At 37.6% G+C, this 19,288-nt stretch overlaps 1 protein-coding gene across 1 annotated transcript in view; it reads left to right on the top strand.

Moving 5' to 3' along the window:
* The window catches only part of LOC136763003 (protocadherin-1), a 147,823-nt gene that overhangs the window by 80,915 nt on the left and 47,620 nt on the right, over nucleotides 1-19,288 (top strand). Inside the window, exon 4 of the mRNA XM_066716668.1 lies at nucleotides 13,656-13,875. Within this exon, the coding sequence (XP_066572765.1) occupies nucleotides 13,656-13,875 (220 nt within the window). The remainder of the gene's footprint in view (nucleotides 1-13,655; nucleotides 13,876-19,288) is intronic.

Below are 19,288 nucleotides of genomic sequence, written 5' to 3'. Positions count from 1 at the left end.
CTAATGAATCCAGGGGTGCTGGGGTCACGGTCACCAGGCTTGTGATCATCAAAGGGAGGTGACTGTGCATGTATTGCCTCGGGCTGCTTACATGTGAGTGAGTGGTGTGGCTCTCACCAGAGCCGAGTTCCCACTTGATTCCCCATTGCTAGGCCATTTCTTCAGTCACAAATATAAGTGCTCTGAAACTGCACATCAGTGTATATCTTTGAGCCTGCACTGATGATGAGAGACATCAAACAGCTGTCTGCCCATTGATTTATCTCTTCCTCTCCCTCTCTCTCTCTCTCTCTCTCTCTCTCACTCTCTCTAGCTTGTGTTCTCTTTCTCTCTATGGCCTTTTTCTCTAATATACAGATGATGACTGCATTATATCAATGCAGTGGCGTTCAGTCACTCACCGGTGATAACGCATCAAAATTACAGCCCCAGCATAGAAAGGACAATAGAAAGAACTGAATAAACAAAAACCAAACCTCCTCTTTGCTTGTGTAAAATAAAAAAATGACAAAACACAACTTAAAAATCAAGAATTTTGATATCTAATTAGAGAATATTTGGGAGGTTTCTAGATTTTATTGCAGGCCATATTTCCATCCCGAACAAGAATCTGTGTTCTTGTAATGCAAGGCTATCAAGCGCCGTGAGCGAATGGAAAACAAGGTATTTGTCTTACACAGTAGAATACTTTAATCTATGAATTATTTAGCTGAATTCATATGTTGTTAGTCTTTATCTGTTACAGGAAGTATGCAGCAAATTAATCACTTCCCATTTGGTTTGTTGAAACTGGGAACTTATTTTATATTAATAAACACATATGTATTCCCCAAAAGGATTAAATAATCTAGGGATGTTTTTTTAAAATCCACCAGGAAGCTGTAGATGTCTAGGTTGCTCGAAGATAATATGAATGTAATTTGAAATGACAAAAAAGAAAAATGAAAAAGAAAAGCGTCAAACTATTGTATTTTCTTTACCTACATAAGGAGATATGAGGCTGTTATTATATTCTGATGGGGGAAATGATGGAATTCAAGGAACAGCAAATTCTTCTGTAATTCAATTCAATTTCCTTCAAAGCCCAATGGTAGCTGCTATGACTAATAAAGAATGGGTGCTTGCAACACCAACATGACTGTAGTGATAATACCAAGAGATGTGTTTTGGATTATGCTTATTTTTCCTCAGAAATACTGTCTGATGGATGGGTATGAGATAGATAGATGTCTCACATGCTAGAGAAAACTATTTAAGTGACTTTGTGTGTGGTTCTTCCCAGAATAGATGTTACACACATACATTGTTTTAGACGTGGAACTACAAAGACTAAAATATTCCTCAGAAAATCTGTAGAGGTTTATAACCCCTGTTTATGAATCTTTAATTTATTTAGTACTACTACTACTACTATATCTAAATAATAACTACCCTAAGTAATATTAAAATATTACTATTGATAAGTCTATTCATACATAGTTGTTTTATTGTTAAAATAGTCTAGGGATTGACTCCTCATTATATTCCAGTTTTGGGTTAATAACTTCTAGAAAAACAATACATCTCCAGTGGGAATACTACCTGTTTCACAATAAATATCTTGCTGTTAAATTGTTCATAAGCCTCTAGGCCCTGAAAAAAGGAAAATTATATTTCACAGTGCCTCTAAATAACCCTGAGGGAGGCAGTGCTGTTTTTTGTGGCTGTTTAAGACACCTGCTTACCCCTAACTCATTGCATTACTTTCCCTTGCTTCCTCCTTCTCATTTTAGATTTCTTGAATAGACAAAGGGGTGTTTTAACTGTGTTGTAGAAGACAATAGGAGCAGCTTAGGCCTGTTTGGGAATAGACATGCTCAAATAATTTATTGGGGTGCAGTAGCCAAATCCGAAACTTAAATAAATAGTGGATAAAGCACTGGCAGGTCCATACACAGCAAAAAAGCGCATATTTTCTCCTCCTTAAATAGAATAAAACCATCTATTGTAATCTTGTTTTTGTATTTGTAATTTCCCTGTAAGCAGGTAACATGTCCCAGTTTCATCTTCTTTCAAGACATTTGAGATGAACTGCACTCTGCCTTGACTTTTATAGGTTTCAAAGAGAGAACGAAGCAAAGAGAGTGAGTGAAAGAGGAAAGGAAAATATTACCTCCAAAGCTGTTCATTTTCCCTGGTGCACCACCTTATGTTCCTTGAGCAAAATTGCACCTTTGAAGAAGTATGTGCTCTGAAGAGGTGATTTGACATAACATTAGCATCTTGCATAATGGTGTTTGGCTGCAAAACGTAATTTCACTGCTTAGGAGGGCTTCTGTTTTTGTCAAATACAGTTGCTTCTTAGGTAAATATGGGCTTCAGGGAACCCATCAACGTTTACACAGTTTATTCCGTGTGGGAACTTTGTGCACATTTTCTGTGTGTTGACACATTTAGTGCTGATGTGCAAACAATGAAAACAGTAAATTGGCAGTTTGTTGGGCTTAGATTAAATCTGCAGCCTGCTAAATGAGATGAGAATTCCTTAAAATGAACACAGTATTTTGAAAACAAAAAGACGAATCTGCTCTCTTAAGCACTATTTACCCAAGTAAGACTCAAACTTCTTAGTTTTGTTCAGTGGTCTCTGTTTAGTTGTGTTAAGTTCTGTCTATCTGTTATCAGACAATATCGATCCACTGCTGGATGAAGGCCTCCCCGCAACGTTTCCACGCGCTTCGATCTATAGCTTCACTTTTACATGTCAAGCTTGCAAAGTGTATTATTACATCTTCCCATCTTTTATGTGGTCATCTTCTAGGTCTTCTTTTCTCTCTTGGGATCCATTCAATAGCATCTTTTGTCCATCTTAGATCTGTTCTTAACATTTTCACTCTTTTAATGATGTCACATTTTTATTTGTTCTCCAGTCCAATTTCATTTATATAAAGCTGTTCCGTACATTAAATGTAAACACATGCACGCACACACACTATTCTGTGTCTGAGCTATATTTAGTTTCTGCACTTTCTCCAACCTAATGCTCTCAGCAGGTGCTGCTCTAGGCATCTACTGAGCAGAAACAAGCTGCCCTCCTGTAAGGAAAGAACACTGGAGAAAAAATGAGGTAGAGGGAGAGAAATGACTAAGAAGGAGTGCTCCTTTAAAAAGACGCAGCAAGCATAAAATAATGAAAAGTGAAGTGAAGACAAAAATGCATATGGAGCTCTTTTCCCTCCGTAGCATTGTCTTTCAGGTGCAGTGGTGGGAATAGCTGAGAGGTAGCCAGTGTGTCAGAAGCGCTCAAGTATGCAAAGGCGTTTGGTCTTATCAGAGAGACACAGCAGCCTTGAAAGCACAAGGAGCCGAAAGAGAGCCTGCCGCAGGATGCAGGGCCACGCGCACTCGAAGGGAGATGATAGTCGAACTCCCTGTCAAACGAATCCTGCAGGAGACTCCTCAGCAGGGCTTTGTGCTTAATGTGTTTTCACTGATTGATAAGCAGATCTGCACACCGACGGGTCTCCCAAAGAGCACCCCGAACTTCGATGGGCACAGACTTTACCTGGGAAAGTTGTAGTAGGTTAGGGTCTCAGCTGTCTCCCGATTTATAACCTTCCATTGTTATGCATTATTAAAGCATAGTTCAAATATTTCCTATTCTGTATACATCGAGCAAAACTCAGACATGTCTCTTATAAGGAAGATACTGCATACTGTTTAATTTAAACACTTATGCATGGTAGGACAGAATTATTACAATGTTGTAAGTAGTTATAGTGTAGTTATAATTCTTAACAGAAAACAAAACACTTTTACAATGTAATAATATGACAGAAAAAAGCGAATTACGAGATTTTGCATATTTAACACCTGAGGGGTGAAGAGTTTGGGTTTCATCCAAAAGCAGGGGGTGGCCATTGAATCCAACCTGTGTTTGATTACAGGCACAATTAGTGGAGTGTTTTTACAGGATGGAGATGTATGTGTGCTCCATCAGAATGCTTAACATTTTAAGAACAGAGAAACACTTACAGTGAGGGAAAAAAGTATTTGATCCCCTGCTGATTTGGTACGTTTGCCCCCTGACAAAGAAATGATCAGTCTATCATTTTAATGGTAGGTGTATTTTAACAGTGAGAGACAGAATAACAACAAAAAAATCCAGAAAAACGCATTTCAAAAAAGTTATAAATTGATTTGCATGTTAATGAGGGAAATAACTATTTGACCCCTTCGACTTAGTACTTGGTGGCAAAACCCTTGCTGGCAATCACAGAGGTCAGACGTTTCTTGTAGTTGGCCACCAGGTTTGCACACATCTCAGGAGGGATTTTGTCCCACTCCTCTTTGCAGATCCTCTCCAAGTCATTAAGGTTTTGAGGCTGATGTTTGGCAACTTGCGGGCGCTGCAGGATTTCAGTCCTTCACGGCGTAGTGTGTTACCAATTGTTTTCTTGGTGACTATGGTCCCAGCTGCCTTGAGATCATTAACAAGATCCTCCCGTGTAGTTCTGGGCTGATTCCTCACCGTTCTCATGATCATTGAAACTCCACGAGGTGAGATCTTGCATGGAGCCCCAGACCGAGGGAGACTGACAGTTATTTTGTGTTTCTTCCATTTGCGAATAATCGCACCAACTGTTGTCACCTTCTCACCAAGCTGCTTGGCGATGGTCTTGTAGCCCATTCCAGCCTTGTGTAGGTCTACAATCTTGTCCCTGACATCCCTGGACAGCTCTTTGGTCTTGGCCATGGTGGAGAGTTTGGAATCTGATTGATTGATTGCTTCTGTGGACAGGTGTCTTTTATACAGGTAACGAGCTGAGATTAGGAGCAATCCCTTTAAGAGAGTGCTCCAAATCTCAGCTCGTTACCTGTATAAAAGACACCTGGGAGCCAGAAATCTTGCTGATTGATAGGGGATCAAATACTTATTTACCTCATTAACATGCAAATCAATTTATAACTTTTTTGAAATGCGTTTTTATGGATTTTTTTGTTGTTATTCTGTCTCTCACTGTTAAAATACACCTACCATTAAAATGATAGACTGATCATTTCTTTGTCAGTGGGCAAACCTACAAAATCAGCAGGGGATCAAATACTTTTTTCCCTCACTGTAAGTAATCAGAAGTATGCAACATGAATGTTAAAATGAAGTACCACAATACATTTTTTTTTTTTTTACAGGACAAATACAGAAAGGGTAAAAGTTTGGATTAAAACAATAAATGACTAGAATGTTTGAATTTTATCAGTAGCCTCAGAGCAACAGTGTGCTTAACCCCAACAACAACAACAGGACATCGATTTTTAAAAGTTTGATGGAATATGTGGTCTTGTATTTTAGACATTTCTTCAGGGTTTATTGTTTTCTTACTGGTAAAATGGTAATACATTTCCTCTAGACATTTTGGAATATAAGCAGTCAACACAGAGCCGCAAGAGTTCCTCTCAGGCATTATTTGAATATAGTAATTAACTGAAGGAAATTAATAGAGAGAATATGAATTTCAGATCAAAGTTGTGCTTGGAAAAGTTCTTGGGCATTGACTCTGCAGAAGCGTCTGTTTTCATTGTTAATTAATTCATATTCATTTTAACTCCTTCTTTTATTTTATTGTAGCAATGCAAAGCATATAACAGCAACAAAATAACTGAACACCACTCGGAGAAATCAGTGTAGCAATGTTGTATTAATAATAATAATAATAATAATAATATTCCTAGAGCTGCACTTGAGAATAGATTATGTATTTGGCTGTTTAGTAATATCTGTTAATGGGCTAACTAGCATATCTCCATCACTTTAGGAGTGACCATATCTAACCTAAACTGTGCCAAATGGATTCAGTTTACAGTGCCTTTTTCCACCCCCCTTTCAGACTCGCCTCTCTAAGTGTTTGAAATAACCATTTCAGTCACGTTCAAGTAGCTCGACTGAAAAATAACATACACAATTATTTTTAACCTCTGATCTGTTTTTCAATTATTTCAAACCATAGCTCATGCACCAGGCTCACACTCAGTATTAGCACAAGTGAATTCTCTGGGGGGGCTACCTTCTTCCCTCCCTCAAGTTAAAAATAAAGAGAGAAATAAAAATAAAATCTGCGCTGTCAACAGTTTATTGTCGTTTGTTGTTTTGCATTGCCTTGTGTGCTTTAGGATGTTTTCAGATATATTTTTGGACAGCCGTTCTTTGCCTTTTATAAATGTATCATAAGCTCCAGAGAGTTGGATCCAGTGGAGTGCTGATAATAATTGTCATTTATTTTTTTGTCATGGGAGAGCATGTAAATGCTCACGTTCTCATGACTTAAGTTAAACATTTTGCATTTATTAGCATTAATCACGCACACATCCAGTACAGATGTTCTTTCAGTTCGGGAATATCTCTCAGGTCTACATCAAACAAATGGATTATGTCTTCAAGTATGTGCATTGTTGATTGAAGAAACTTGAGAGGAATTTAAGGCACGTGAATTGATGGAAGCCTTGGGGGATTTTGTGCTGGCAGAATACCATCATATTAGAGCCACACTGGAATAATAAAATAGGGAGATTACCTTCCAATGAAAGCGCCTTCTAATGCATGTCTTGATGTTCTGTGACCTTTTGGTAAGGAAATAGTATTATTGGAGTATTATGAAAGCAGGGTTAATACCTCTTAGGAAACTATATTTCATCTTGCATTGTAGCTGGTCAGTTTAGACTGTAGTTGAGACAGAATATATCAGTACTATAAACAGGAAGAAGTATCCGGTTGAAAAGGAAGAGAGCCAACCTTATTAAACCAATCAATCAACCCTTGTGCCTTTTTGACATTTGTTTTGTCATTTTTCCATCAAAAGTCAGTAAGTTTGTAAACTAAACCCAACCAACAAAGAGTTAATCTCAATACATAAGCCCAGACACCTACTTCACACTAAGAAAAACAGACTAGCACCATCTGTAGGTAGGCACTGATAGTGAGAGTGCTAAAGGGCATGTATTTACACAGTTAACACAGAAGTGTACTTAAGGCACACAGCGCTCAAAGTGCACTTAGCTGACACTGGGTTATGCAGTGTGTATACAATAAACTCTGATGGGTTAATAATACAAAATGAATGCTTGTCTGAAAAGACATTGAAAGTCCTGTTGTTGTTTTGTTTAATTTGGAACTCACGAGTGCTTTATATTTTCTTATCCTTTGAGACGTGGCTGCATTTATTTTGTAATTGTTCACCAGGCTGTGAATACCCTACAGTTTCTGTGCTTTATTTATAATGTTTTTTAACCTCTGCTCATTGTTGACCAAACACACTCTATCCATGCTGTGGAAGTGTACTTCAGATTTCTGCTGGCACACAGTAGATGTACAATGTGTTTTCACCTATATTATATATTTTTCAGACTGTTTAATCACATCCATGTTACGGGTATGGGTTTGAATAAATGACTTCACAAGAGATTTTAATGTGGTACATTCACAATCCATAGTGAATAGTGTGTCTCCGTAATGTTAAAATCAGATAATAAAAAAAAAAAGATTTTTATGGGGCAAAAAACAAATGCACACAAAACTTAAAATAAGGACTCACAGGCTTGCATTGTGAGGAAAACACCCAGAGTAAAAGCCTGTGCCGTGCAGGAGCAGGTGAGAAATGAGTCGTTTGGAGGGGCATTGTGTTTTTGACCGCTTACGGTGACTCAAGTGTTCAGTTCACATGTCTGGCGCTGCGGGTCCGTTGGGTTTATCAAGAGCACACTCATGTTTTTTTGCCAGTCCCATTCTTTTGTTTTCCAGGTGACTAACACGTTTATTTTCGCTGTCTATCAAGACTCGGTGATATCCTGTTTCTTATATCCTGGCCATTGAAAGGAGGCTGTTGTGGGAAATAAAGCAAATGTGGTCACCTGCTTCAACCTGTGTTAGCTGATTGTGTGCCCTCTTATTTAGGCAGTTTCTTATAATTGGAAATGAATATCTACGCATATACAGTTGTAGTTGAACATATTCATATTAATTTGAAATATGAATAAAAATGTATAAAATATACGTTTAATATTTTGTTAATTTAATTAATGATATATTTTGAAAGGTTTATTGAATTATTGGTAACTTTCCCTTTTAATAAAGCTACTTGCTTACCATCTATTTGAAAGGGATAGATGGATGGATGGATAAATCAATAGATAAATATGTAGTGAGAATTGAGTGTCTTTCATTCCAGCTAACTGACTGGCCGGTTAATTACTCTCTGTGTAGCAGTGTATCTTCTATCGGTGCTATCTATCATTAAAGAAAAAATCATGTACAACAGATGACATACTGAAAACACCATTAGCACGTTGTTTAAAAAAAAAAACTGTGCTGAAAAACTGGGTCTTTGTTATGAGCTACTTATAATTTCATGCCCTGATCTGAAAATGTTGGCACTTTGGAGCTGTGCCCAGAGGAACTATTTAAGCAAGAATACATATTTAAACAACTTAATGTTCTCTTACATTTAAATAATAATGTGGCTCATTAAAATAATTTGCTTTAATTTGTTGCATTTCATTTTCCCCGAGACATCTTTGAGGTGGGGCAGCCTTGAAGACTAAAACAACAACAACAACAACAACAACAACAGTACAAATAATACCTACTTCAGAACTGCAGCTATTTTTCTGAGATGTGTTTTTTGTAGACTAATACTCCTAAAACACTACAATTTTGGATTACATTTTAATGAACAATATAAGTAAATACATGTATAAGTCCACACACAAGTTAGTTTTATTCTGGAAATTGCAGTGACTTTGAAATGCAACTGTCTTGACTAGCATTTCACTTGTTCAATGTTGAAATGCTGTATATAAAACAAAGTATAAATTAATAAAAGTAGGCACAATACATTTATAGAAAACCACAGATCAGAGATCACCTGGGCTGGAGAACTGTGTTTCTTCACACAAATAATACATTGATTATGGGCTCAGCGCTGACAGTGGTGTAATCTCTTTCATATCTTAGCCACATACAGTTAAATATATATAAGATTTGAAATCAATGGCAAATCTGTTTCATACTCATTTGAGAGGTTCCCGCTATAGAAAGACATAATGACAGTCAAATGAACCTGGCTCAGCCTGATGAAAGAGCCTCACCTTTTGCAGGAGGGCAACTCCTACATTGATCAGAAAATGCCACTGTCCCCCAAGGAGCTATGAAGCATTAGGAAGTGAAGACTATTATCTTATCTATGAGCTTTCTGTTAGGAGGCAAAGGAAGTCAACAATTCCTTTTAAGACTAGTTTACTGGGAATGAGATTGTATCTGTCATTATCACTAGTACCTGAGAAGGAAAACATATATTATTTATAAGCTAGGAACTGTGAGTTAAAAAATGGGAATTTGATGATGTTGTTTTGTAAACTCGAGAATCAAGGTCCTCTATAGCTGATCTGATAATTGTGTACATGTTAAAGCTGAGGACGTTTGTCACTTTCAAGAGTAGCTGCTCTAAATATTATTTCCTCAGACTTAGTATTTCGGCACCTCCCTCCCAGCTTTCCGAAGGGTTTTCATTTTATAAAACAAACAGGAAGCGTTGATAGCTTTCACATCTTTTGATACACAAATGATCCAGACAGCTGGTTTATTTAGATCAGCGTACTGTTTTGATAAATAGATTTAAAGCCTTTGCTGACAGCGAAACCAGCAAACCTTAGTAAGCAGGGTGCTTCATTGGGCGATTGTTTTTTGATTCCTGGTTAGACATGGGGAACGAAATAAAGAGTCAACAACATTTTCATACGCTTTTAATATCTGTGTTTTGAAGTAGTATTCAAATATAATTTAAATAGAAAAAAAAATACATTGCAGCAGAAGGTCATTGCTTAGGAAAACAAGAGATTTTTACATTAAAGCTGGCTTTTGGAGCAAATCGTCAGATTTTCAGAACACGTTGGGGCGATCACTGTAATTTTGTTTTTTTTGTTTTGTGATTTTGTTTTAACTATGTGAATTGAATCTGTAAATATTTTTCCTGCCCTTTAAGAGGTATTTGACATTTTTCTACTAGTTACTGGAACCAAACATTTCATAACCAGGGGCATTGCCAGTAGTTTTCCACTCTTTTGTAATGTGTTTATTTCAAGCACGGCAGCGTTCACAGGAGTCTAGTTCTTCTAAATTACTTGATATAACAACATTTTTTTTCAAAGGGTTGAGAACCTTTTCATATAGACTTTTCTTAAAGGCCAGTTGCACTTCCTTTTTTTCTACAAGTGTTAAAGAGATTGTTGTGCTTTTTTTTTTTTTTTTAATGAAAGTCCATTTCAAAGGAAAGGCAGATATGTCCATGTCCGCTGAAAAGTTGCTCAGCTTCTTGAGGTCACTGTCTAATTGTGCAGGCTATGGCTGGATGATGAGGGGGTGACATTGTATCAGAAAGGGGTCAAGGAAACAGATGACCCTGTGTACCATTAGTCTGCATACTTAATCTCTTAACGAGAAAGAAGGTATCTGTTTGTCTTCCCGGTTCTCCACCCACCTGCCCCTTCCTGTGATTAGCTTGAGACAGCTGTCTAATTAACTCTGTCTCTGTTTGAACTGTGAGCGTTTAAAATCAATGCAGACTCCAGACCCTGCCTGCCTCTCTTTCAGCACCCATCAGAACAGGAAGACAAGTATAGTGCTAATTATGAAACATTAAATCCATATATATATATATATATATATATATATATATATAATTTTATTAAGTAACACTTAAGTAATTGTTAAAGAAAGATAACTATTTTTTCAAATGTGTTACTGTTGGTTTTTCTTGGCTAACATACTCACATGGCCCTTACCTGTAAGTAGGGGATCACATCTGAGCATTACAGCCCTTGGTTTGCCCTTTCTAATAGAGCACATCCAAAATATAATTGATTAAAGCTGTTGCCAAAATATGATCTTCATCAATAGTAGGCACAACATTGGTGAGAGAAAAAATGACTAAATCAAGTAGGTAGAAAGTGTTGTATGCTGCAGTGCTAAGCAGTTGTGTCAGCATTCACTGTAATTAAGTGAAAAGCTCAAAGACAGACATCACTTCTCACCTTGGAAGCAAATGAAGCAATGTGAAAAAATAGTGTATATATACACTCACCTAAAGGATTATTAGGAACACCTGTTCAATTTCTCATTAATGCAATTATCTAACCAACCAATCACATGGCAGTTGCTTCAATGCATTTAGGGGTGTGGTCCTGGTCAAGACAATCTCCTGAACTCCAAACTGAATGTCAGAATGGGAAAGAAAGGTGATTTAAGCAGTTTTGAGCGTGGCATGGTTGTTGGTGCCAGACGGACCGGTCTGAGTATTTCACAATCTGCTCAGTTACTGGGATTTTCACGCACAACCATTTCTAGGGTTTACAAAGAATGGTGTGAAAAGGGAAAAACATCCAGTATGCGGCAGTCCTGTGGGCGAAAATGCCTTGTTGATGCTAGAGGTCAGAGGAGAATGTGCCGACTGATTCAAGCTGATAGAAGAGCAACTTTGACTGAAATAACCACTCGTTACAACCGAGGTATGCAGCAAAGCATTTGTGAAGCCACAACACGTACAACCTTGAGGCGGATGGGCTACAACAGCAGAAGACCCCACCGGGTACCACTCATCTCCACTACAAATAGGAAAAAGAGGCTACAATTTGCACAAGCTCACCAAAATTGGACAGTTGAAGACTGGAAAAATGTTGCCTGGTCTGATGAGTCTCGATTTCTGTTGAGACATTCAGATGGTAGAGTCAGAATTTGGCGTAAACAGAATGAGAACATGGATCCATCATGCCTTGTTACCACTGTGCAGGCTGATGGTGGTGGTGTAATGGTGTGGGGGATGTTTTCTTGGCACACTTTAGGTCCCTTAGTGCCAATTGGGCATCGTTTAAATGCCACGGCCTACCTGAGCATTGTTTCTGACCATGTCCATCCCTTTATGACCACCATGTACCCATCCTCTGATGGCTACTTCCAGCAGGATAATGCACCATGTCACAAAGGTCGAATCATTTCAAATTGGTTTCTTGAACATGACAATGAGTTCACTGTACTAAACTGGCCCCCACAGTCACCAGATCTCAACCCAATAGAGCATCTTTGGGATGTGGTGGAACGGGAGCTTTGTGCCCTGGATGTGCATCCCACAAATCTCCATCAACTGCAAGATGCTATCCTATCAATATGGGCCAACATTTCTAAAGAATGCTTTCAGCACCTTGTTGAATCAATGCCACGTAGAATTAAGGCAGTTCTGAAGGCGAAAAGGGGTCAAACACAGTATTAGTATGGTGTTCCTAATAATCCTTTAGGTGAGTGTATGTATATGTATATTGATCTCTATATTTATTTATCTGAGTCCACATTTAAATACATAAATACAGGGAGAAGATTGGAGCTTAAACCTATACAATTTTGGTTTCTAGCTGTTGAGCTTCTCCTTTCATCTGAGCGAGTTTCTGAGAGTCGGGCATGTAGGCTTTCATTTATGGTTGTGAGCTGCTCAGTTATTTGGCAGCGACAAGTAATAATGCTCTGTGATTAGACACCTGGACTACTTTACATAAGTCAGTCCCAAGTGCTCACTAAAGTGCTTGTAATAATGAATGGAACTATGTTTGAATTCTCTCATATTTGAATAAACTATATTATTGGCTATAATACATAAGACACATGAATATCTTTGCACCAGAGAGCATTTCATCTTGCATTTCTTATGTGTATTTTAAGCAATACTAAGACAACCTGCTGAAAATCATTCTGAATTCCGGAAGTTTAGTCACTGGTTACGTCAACTGACTCATTCTTTCTTATATTTCGGAAAAACATGGTTAAAAGACTAATGAAGCAACCACAGAGGTTTTAGAATCGAAAACCCCAGGAGGAAAACTGCTTCAACTGCAAAAATAGAGCTTGACTTTACGAGATAACAGCCATGCCTAATGGTTCTAATTCATCTGTTAAAATGGATGCTTTCGCCAAGCAGAAAAAAACTGGAGAAATACACTTTGTTGAAGCAAACTCATGCATTATTGATACCCAAGCTTGGTGAGAAGAGCAAAGAATAAGTTGAGTTGACTTTATTTTTTTATTTTCTTTCATTTTTTTTTGTCAGAACTTCAGTACATTTCTAAGGTTTTAAGGCAGCTATTAAAATTAAAGATTCCTGGTGAGTGTTGATTGTTGACAGCATTTTCTAGTCTTTCAGCCACCAATTTGTTTCCTGTCTCTTTCAATAGTGATTGAAAGTCCTCTCTAGTCTGTTCGCGGTTTCTCATGGGACAAAACAAAAATGTATCTGTTTCTTACTGGTGTAGTCTGAGACATGTTTAGTTAATGGTGGTTTTATTAAATTCCCTATGTGAGGGGCTCTTGGTTTAGCTACGCATTTCAAAGGCCTTTTCTTGTTGTCACAAACTACATAATAACACTGCAGTAATATCGTATAGGTTGATGTATCGCTATGGGTAAGATGTTTATATCTTTTTTTCAACTTTGTTTCATATATAAAAGTGAACGGTGTGTAACTAAATATAAGTCTGACAAGAAAGCCAACAAACTACTTCTGTGTCAATAATATATTTGTACAATTACAATAATTCCAGACACACATGTACAAATTTCCTCTTTCCTTTCTTCCCCGGTGCAGTTGCCACATCGACGAGTGACCTTCTCTACAGCCAATCAAGCGCAAGACCTGCAGGACCCCTCCCAGCACAGTTACTATGACAGCGGGTTGGAAGAATCTGAGACCCCGAGCAGCAAGTCCTCTTCAGGTCCCAGGATTGGACCCCTGGCTCTCCCTGAGGACCACTACGAGAGGACCACCCCTGATGGCAGCATCGGTGAAATGGAGCACCCAGAAAATGGTAAGACCAATGTGCCACCTTACAGTATAAGTACTTGACAACACATATCAAACTGACAAAACTGACATAAACGGTGATTTCTGTCACAGGTTTTCATTCAAGGTAGGTTGAGACATATTGAGAGCCTACAAGGAGAGGGCATTCCTCCATATATACAATTCTCACTCACATTCAGTTCTTCTACTCTGATGAACTGACTTGATTACCTTGACAATCATCTAATTAGACTCACTAATCATCTGTAAGTAAATCTCTTCATCAGCGGCGACACAAGCAGGACTGGGTGTGGACGTGTTTTAGGCCACCCAGACCGGCGTTCAAGCTCTGATCAAACTCAGTTCAGCATCTTCACAATGATGCTGGTCAGAGCCGCCTTGATAGTCTTTGCTTTTCAGTATTGGGCGACGGTTTTAAAAACCACTCAGTCACGTATATAAATCATTACTAATGATAGTGTCGGAGAAGTACACAAATTAAAACTGGGGATTAATGAAGCACACAGACTTCAAATGAATCCCCCTGTATTGACATCTGTACAAATAACAAAGCATAACTTTGGTTAGGGAGCTGAATGGAAAGGAATATCACACTGGCAATGCAAGGTGACACGTTCTTAAAAACTGGACATTTAAGGATGGTTTAGTTATTGTGGCTTAGAAATTAATCTGCTTCTGATTTATTAAAAAGAAATTCAGGACTCAATTCTTTATTGGGATTATCATCAAAAAAGGTTAGCATAGCAATAGGAATCCCCAAAGCAAACCACAAAGCTATTAACCTTGTGTATTGAACTGTATTTATCTTTTTTTTTTACAAAAAAATAGAAAAGCATATTTTTTCCCTTCAGTTTTGCTAACAAAAGGAAAACAAGCCTTAAGCCGGCTTCTCCCTTTGTGGAACGAAATGGAAGGGAAAAAAATAAAATAAAGGTGAATGAAAAATCAAGCAGAAGAGTCTAATCAGATCTAAGCATCCACCTAAATGCCAAGCATGTCCCTTCCAATCAGGTTGAGCGGCGAGGTAAACTCTGAAACGGAGCCATATCATTTCATTTCTATAGATCTCACGTATGGCATCTGTAAAGACAATTACTGCATTTGTGTTGCGTAGCCTGGGGGCAATTTCTCCATCAGGGAGCAAGAAATATTCTTGCTTTTCCTTTGATTCCTGTGAATGTAACACCATTTCCAACCACGTAGGAAGGAGGTCACAATCAGGGGGAGTTGTTACACATAAAAGATGAGCTCATTTGTGTGCAGGTATCTCCTTAGGATGTGGTGATGTGGGTGTGGGGTAGTAAGAAGCCACATGCTCAATTGATTCTGTTGGAGGTGGTGTGTTTCCATGGCACTGCGAGACTTATTTATTTATTTGTATTGTAGATCAATTAGACAGGCATGTTTTCATGAGATGACTATTCCTCTGTTGGATTGGGGAGTTTTTTGGTTTAGTTTTTGTTGTATAATTTATTGTAGAGAACTCACTTGGTCACAAATGCCTGCCATGATAATCCCATGTGGGATTATCATGTTCTTCTGTTGTTATGGTGATGTGTACCTTGATCCTTGCCTAGTGTATGCACTTTTGTGTAGGAACAGGGGCATTGAGAGTTTGTTAATGTGATGGATCTTACTTGCTTTTGCAACATTCTCCGGGAAAAAAAAATATATATAATGCGCATTAACGATATAAAATATAGTTCTTTTAAAGATGAAGAATTGAATGTCTCCCCCCTCCCAAGATCGTATTTAAAGATTCCCTGACATTCTGATTTTCTCCGCTTAGAACATGAAATGAAAAACTAAAAATTAAACGGAGTCAAATGTAATGAATTCTCTGCAAAACACGCCTAGATGGAAATCTGTATGCACAGCCCATTCCCAGCCCAAATTTATAAATGAGATGTTTTATCTCATTGAGTTCTTTTTAAGGTAGACTGCTTTTCCAGAAGCCATTTGTTTAACATGCAAACCTAGCGATAGATGGCTAAGTTTCATTAAGGTTTGTTAAGTTATCTTTACTTCACTCATACATAGTATTAGAAAATTGGCCACAGTTAATATTTTACTAAGTGCGAGTGCTGCAAATCATGTGTTGAAGAAAAATCAACCCTTCTGTCATTTTCCTTTTTTTTTTTTTTTTTTCCCAACAGTCCTACTGTTTTTTAAATCCTTAAATGTGTTGTTTAGTATATTCATACTTTATATCAATACTAAGTAACCCCTGTATGGGTTAGTGATGACTAGAACCAGGACTTAGTACTTGTAAGCTTTCCTACATGCTCAGATTGCTCACACACCTAGGCGTATATTGTTTCTAGCCAGGAACCTCCTGCCAAAGACGTCTGTAGAATAATGGGTGGGTACTGCAATCTTATATAACTACTGGTCTTAAATCACAGACCATTATAGTGCAATTGGAGAGTACAGGAGCTTCGTATTATGCCAATGTTAGAAAAGATCTTCATAATGAGACTGGTGCATACAGACACTATAAATCAGATGGGTGTCAGAACAAACAGTCTTACAGTGCAAGCTAAGGAAGCTAATCACCCCCCCAAAAAAAGGAAAAGAAAAAAAACAGAGACCGGAGCTCATAATTGAATCAGTCTTCAAGTCAATCAGGAGTCAGTTATGAGATTATTCCAGTTACATTGAAATTAAGACCTCATTAATACACAGGGAGAACAATTCAGGATTCTCGCAGAACAAACTAGGCCTTTGTCAATGTTTTTCTTTTTTCTTTTTTTCTTTTTTCTCCCTCCCCTCCCTCAAAATCAAATCAAGCTTCCCAGATAATGGAGAGTAATTCCATTAGTCCTGCAAATGATCGTTCCTGCGGTAGATCTCAGAGCTTCCGCCAGACACCCTTTTCCCCTCCTAATTTTCTAATTTCCTCTGCGTAATAGAAATGGATCTAGTTTTCCAAAGCAGGTCCAGGGGTTTGGGGAGGTACTTAAAGTAGGAAAGGTCACATGTTGCCACCGAGTAATTGGCAGCTTCATTGTATGAGGGATGCTCTCGACTGCTCCCGTTGTTTTATCCAAATGGGCTCATGCAATGCACATGACATAATGCATCTTGATATAATGTAATTACATTGTGCGCTTAAGCATGTGAATTGCAGCAAGAAAATAAGACTGGGGAACAAACTGTTTAACCAATGCACATGCTTTCCCGTTAAAAACATGTGTGACATTCCAGTGGCTGCTTTATTTTCCTCCTCTTTTATGTCTCCGGTTGACATTTGATAAAACGGATAAGCTTCAATTGGGAAGGCACAGCTCACTATAAAAAGTAATATGAATATACAAAAAGATATGTGATCATATCCTGTCAACAACACCACACACACACCTATGCATACATGCAGAAAAAATGAGTTTATCTTTTTGCCAGGATAGTGTCTTGTTATTAATGTTGGAGGTAATTCCCCACTTCAATGCAGTTTAAATATTAAAGGATAGCTCATTCCCATATCTCATTTTATTTTATTTTCAAGGTGTTAATTGCAAGACAGCGCAGCAGGGACTGATATTAAATGTCAGAATAATCAATCCAAGAAATTAAAAAACACACTGATTTCTTTATATTTTATTGTTTTATGTTTATAGATTTTCCTTGGCAAGATGTTTATGTAACCAGGGTTTGTAATTGTAATTAGAAATCACTGAACTATAATAAAGTTGGTTGAAAAAGAAGTTACAAAATAGTGATGTGGATTAAACAAATGGTCATTTTTTTCTTAATGCCAGACGTTCAATTGTAGCCTTATTCCTTCTGGAAAATGTTTAATATTGAGATGTGGTTTCTTTTCACTGATTACATTGAATAATTGCTCTGAGCTGCAACACAGTAGCATCGTAAATTACCTGGCATTCAGTGTAGAGTACATTTATAGATAATTATGAGGAACTGAAACAATCTCCTGTTGTCAAGATTAAGCCTTCCTAATTTATAGTGATGAGCTGAAAACTCACACAGAGCTACAAACACCTTCAGCGTCTGTTTATTAATGTATCCAAGGTGCAAACTGTTGTTTTTCTGGGTATTGTATCAGATCCATGTAAGGATGTGATGATACTTAAAATCAGCTTTGGAAAATCACTTAAAAACTATCAAGAATTCTCTATAACCATCCTAAAATCCACGCTTAACATTTGATTGTTTTGTTTGGTTATGTTTGTGCCAGTACGCATTATTCACCATTCACGTTCTCTGCTGCGATTTCCGAGTGCTGGTTTACTTATTCGGTCCGCCCTGTTGCTGTATTCTCCGTTGATCAAAAGGGTACATCTAACCCTGTTCCACCTCCTACAAGCTTTCCCCGAAGTGAGATCTGTATAAGTAATTCCAGGAGTGTGGGCTGGGGTTATGATAATTATGCAGGCAATCGCAAAACACAAATGGAGACAGAACATCTGTGCTATTGTCTATATCTATTTCTCAACCATTTTAGAAAAGGCCGGTCAAAAGTGTGCTACAGTAAGGTGCGTTATATAATGCACATGATGTGTTTTTCACCATTGGTGTTGTCCATTTTGGAAAATAAAATAGTTATTGAAAACAAAAGCAAAACAAAAACATTTACGTCTATATTAAGGTATACTATGTGAGTGGAAATTAGTGTGTGACAAAAATGTCCTTCCCCTGTCCACTTCCTGGCAATAGTGTTTGATAAGCCTGTCAGAATGCTGCTCTTGCCAACATAGCTCGCCAAAATGAAAATGTAGCTGACACAGTAACGCATAGCCAAGAAGAAAATCTCAGTGTATGCAATTGGTAAGAAATAGAAAACTTGAATGTAAAAAAAAGAAAAAAAAAGAAAATTCAGTTAGCTTTTTCTTAATCTTTGAATTCTGTCCTGCTGTTCGGTTTCTTAATGTGATGTATGTTTTCCATTTAAAAAATATATAACATTCATTTTTTTGTTATTATGACTATATTTGTATTGTTTTTGTAATTTATCTTCATTCAATTTTATTGAATTGTGTTAATGTTAAACACCGTGTGAAGGTGTCTCACTTGAAAGGTGCTAAATAAAATACATTTGGATTGATTTATTGATTAAAATTGCAAGAACTACTGCTACAAAATATGCCCAACCCTGTTACTTTGCCCACGTCTGTCTCTTTTTTGCTACCGTGAAGTATTTACACCCCTAGATGGCTTTGTGTCTACACCTCTTTTTTTGGTCCAAATGCAGAAATGAAATTTTAAATAAAAATCCTCTCTACAAACATCGGTGGAGTGAGATCTGTACACTACAGTGTAGGGTTCACAGCGATTAATCAAACACAACCTCTTGTGTGGGCATTGATTCCCACAGACCTGCATCACAATCTTATGGGGTTTTTAAAAGAAAATTCAATAAATAAATAGTAGTAGCCCAGTTCTGCTTGAGTAGTATTGAG

The sequence above is a fragment of the Amia ocellicauda genome, chromosome 11 (genome assembly GCF_036373705.1).
Source record: "Amia ocellicauda isolate fAmiCal2 chromosome 11, fAmiCal2.hap1, whole genome shotgun sequence".
Lineage (NCBI taxonomy): Eukaryota > Metazoa > Chordata > Actinopteri > Amiiformes > Amiidae > Amia > Amia ocellicauda.
The sequence above is the reverse complement of the archived record's forward strand: the minus strand, read 5'-3'. Positions and strand labels throughout refer to the sequence as shown.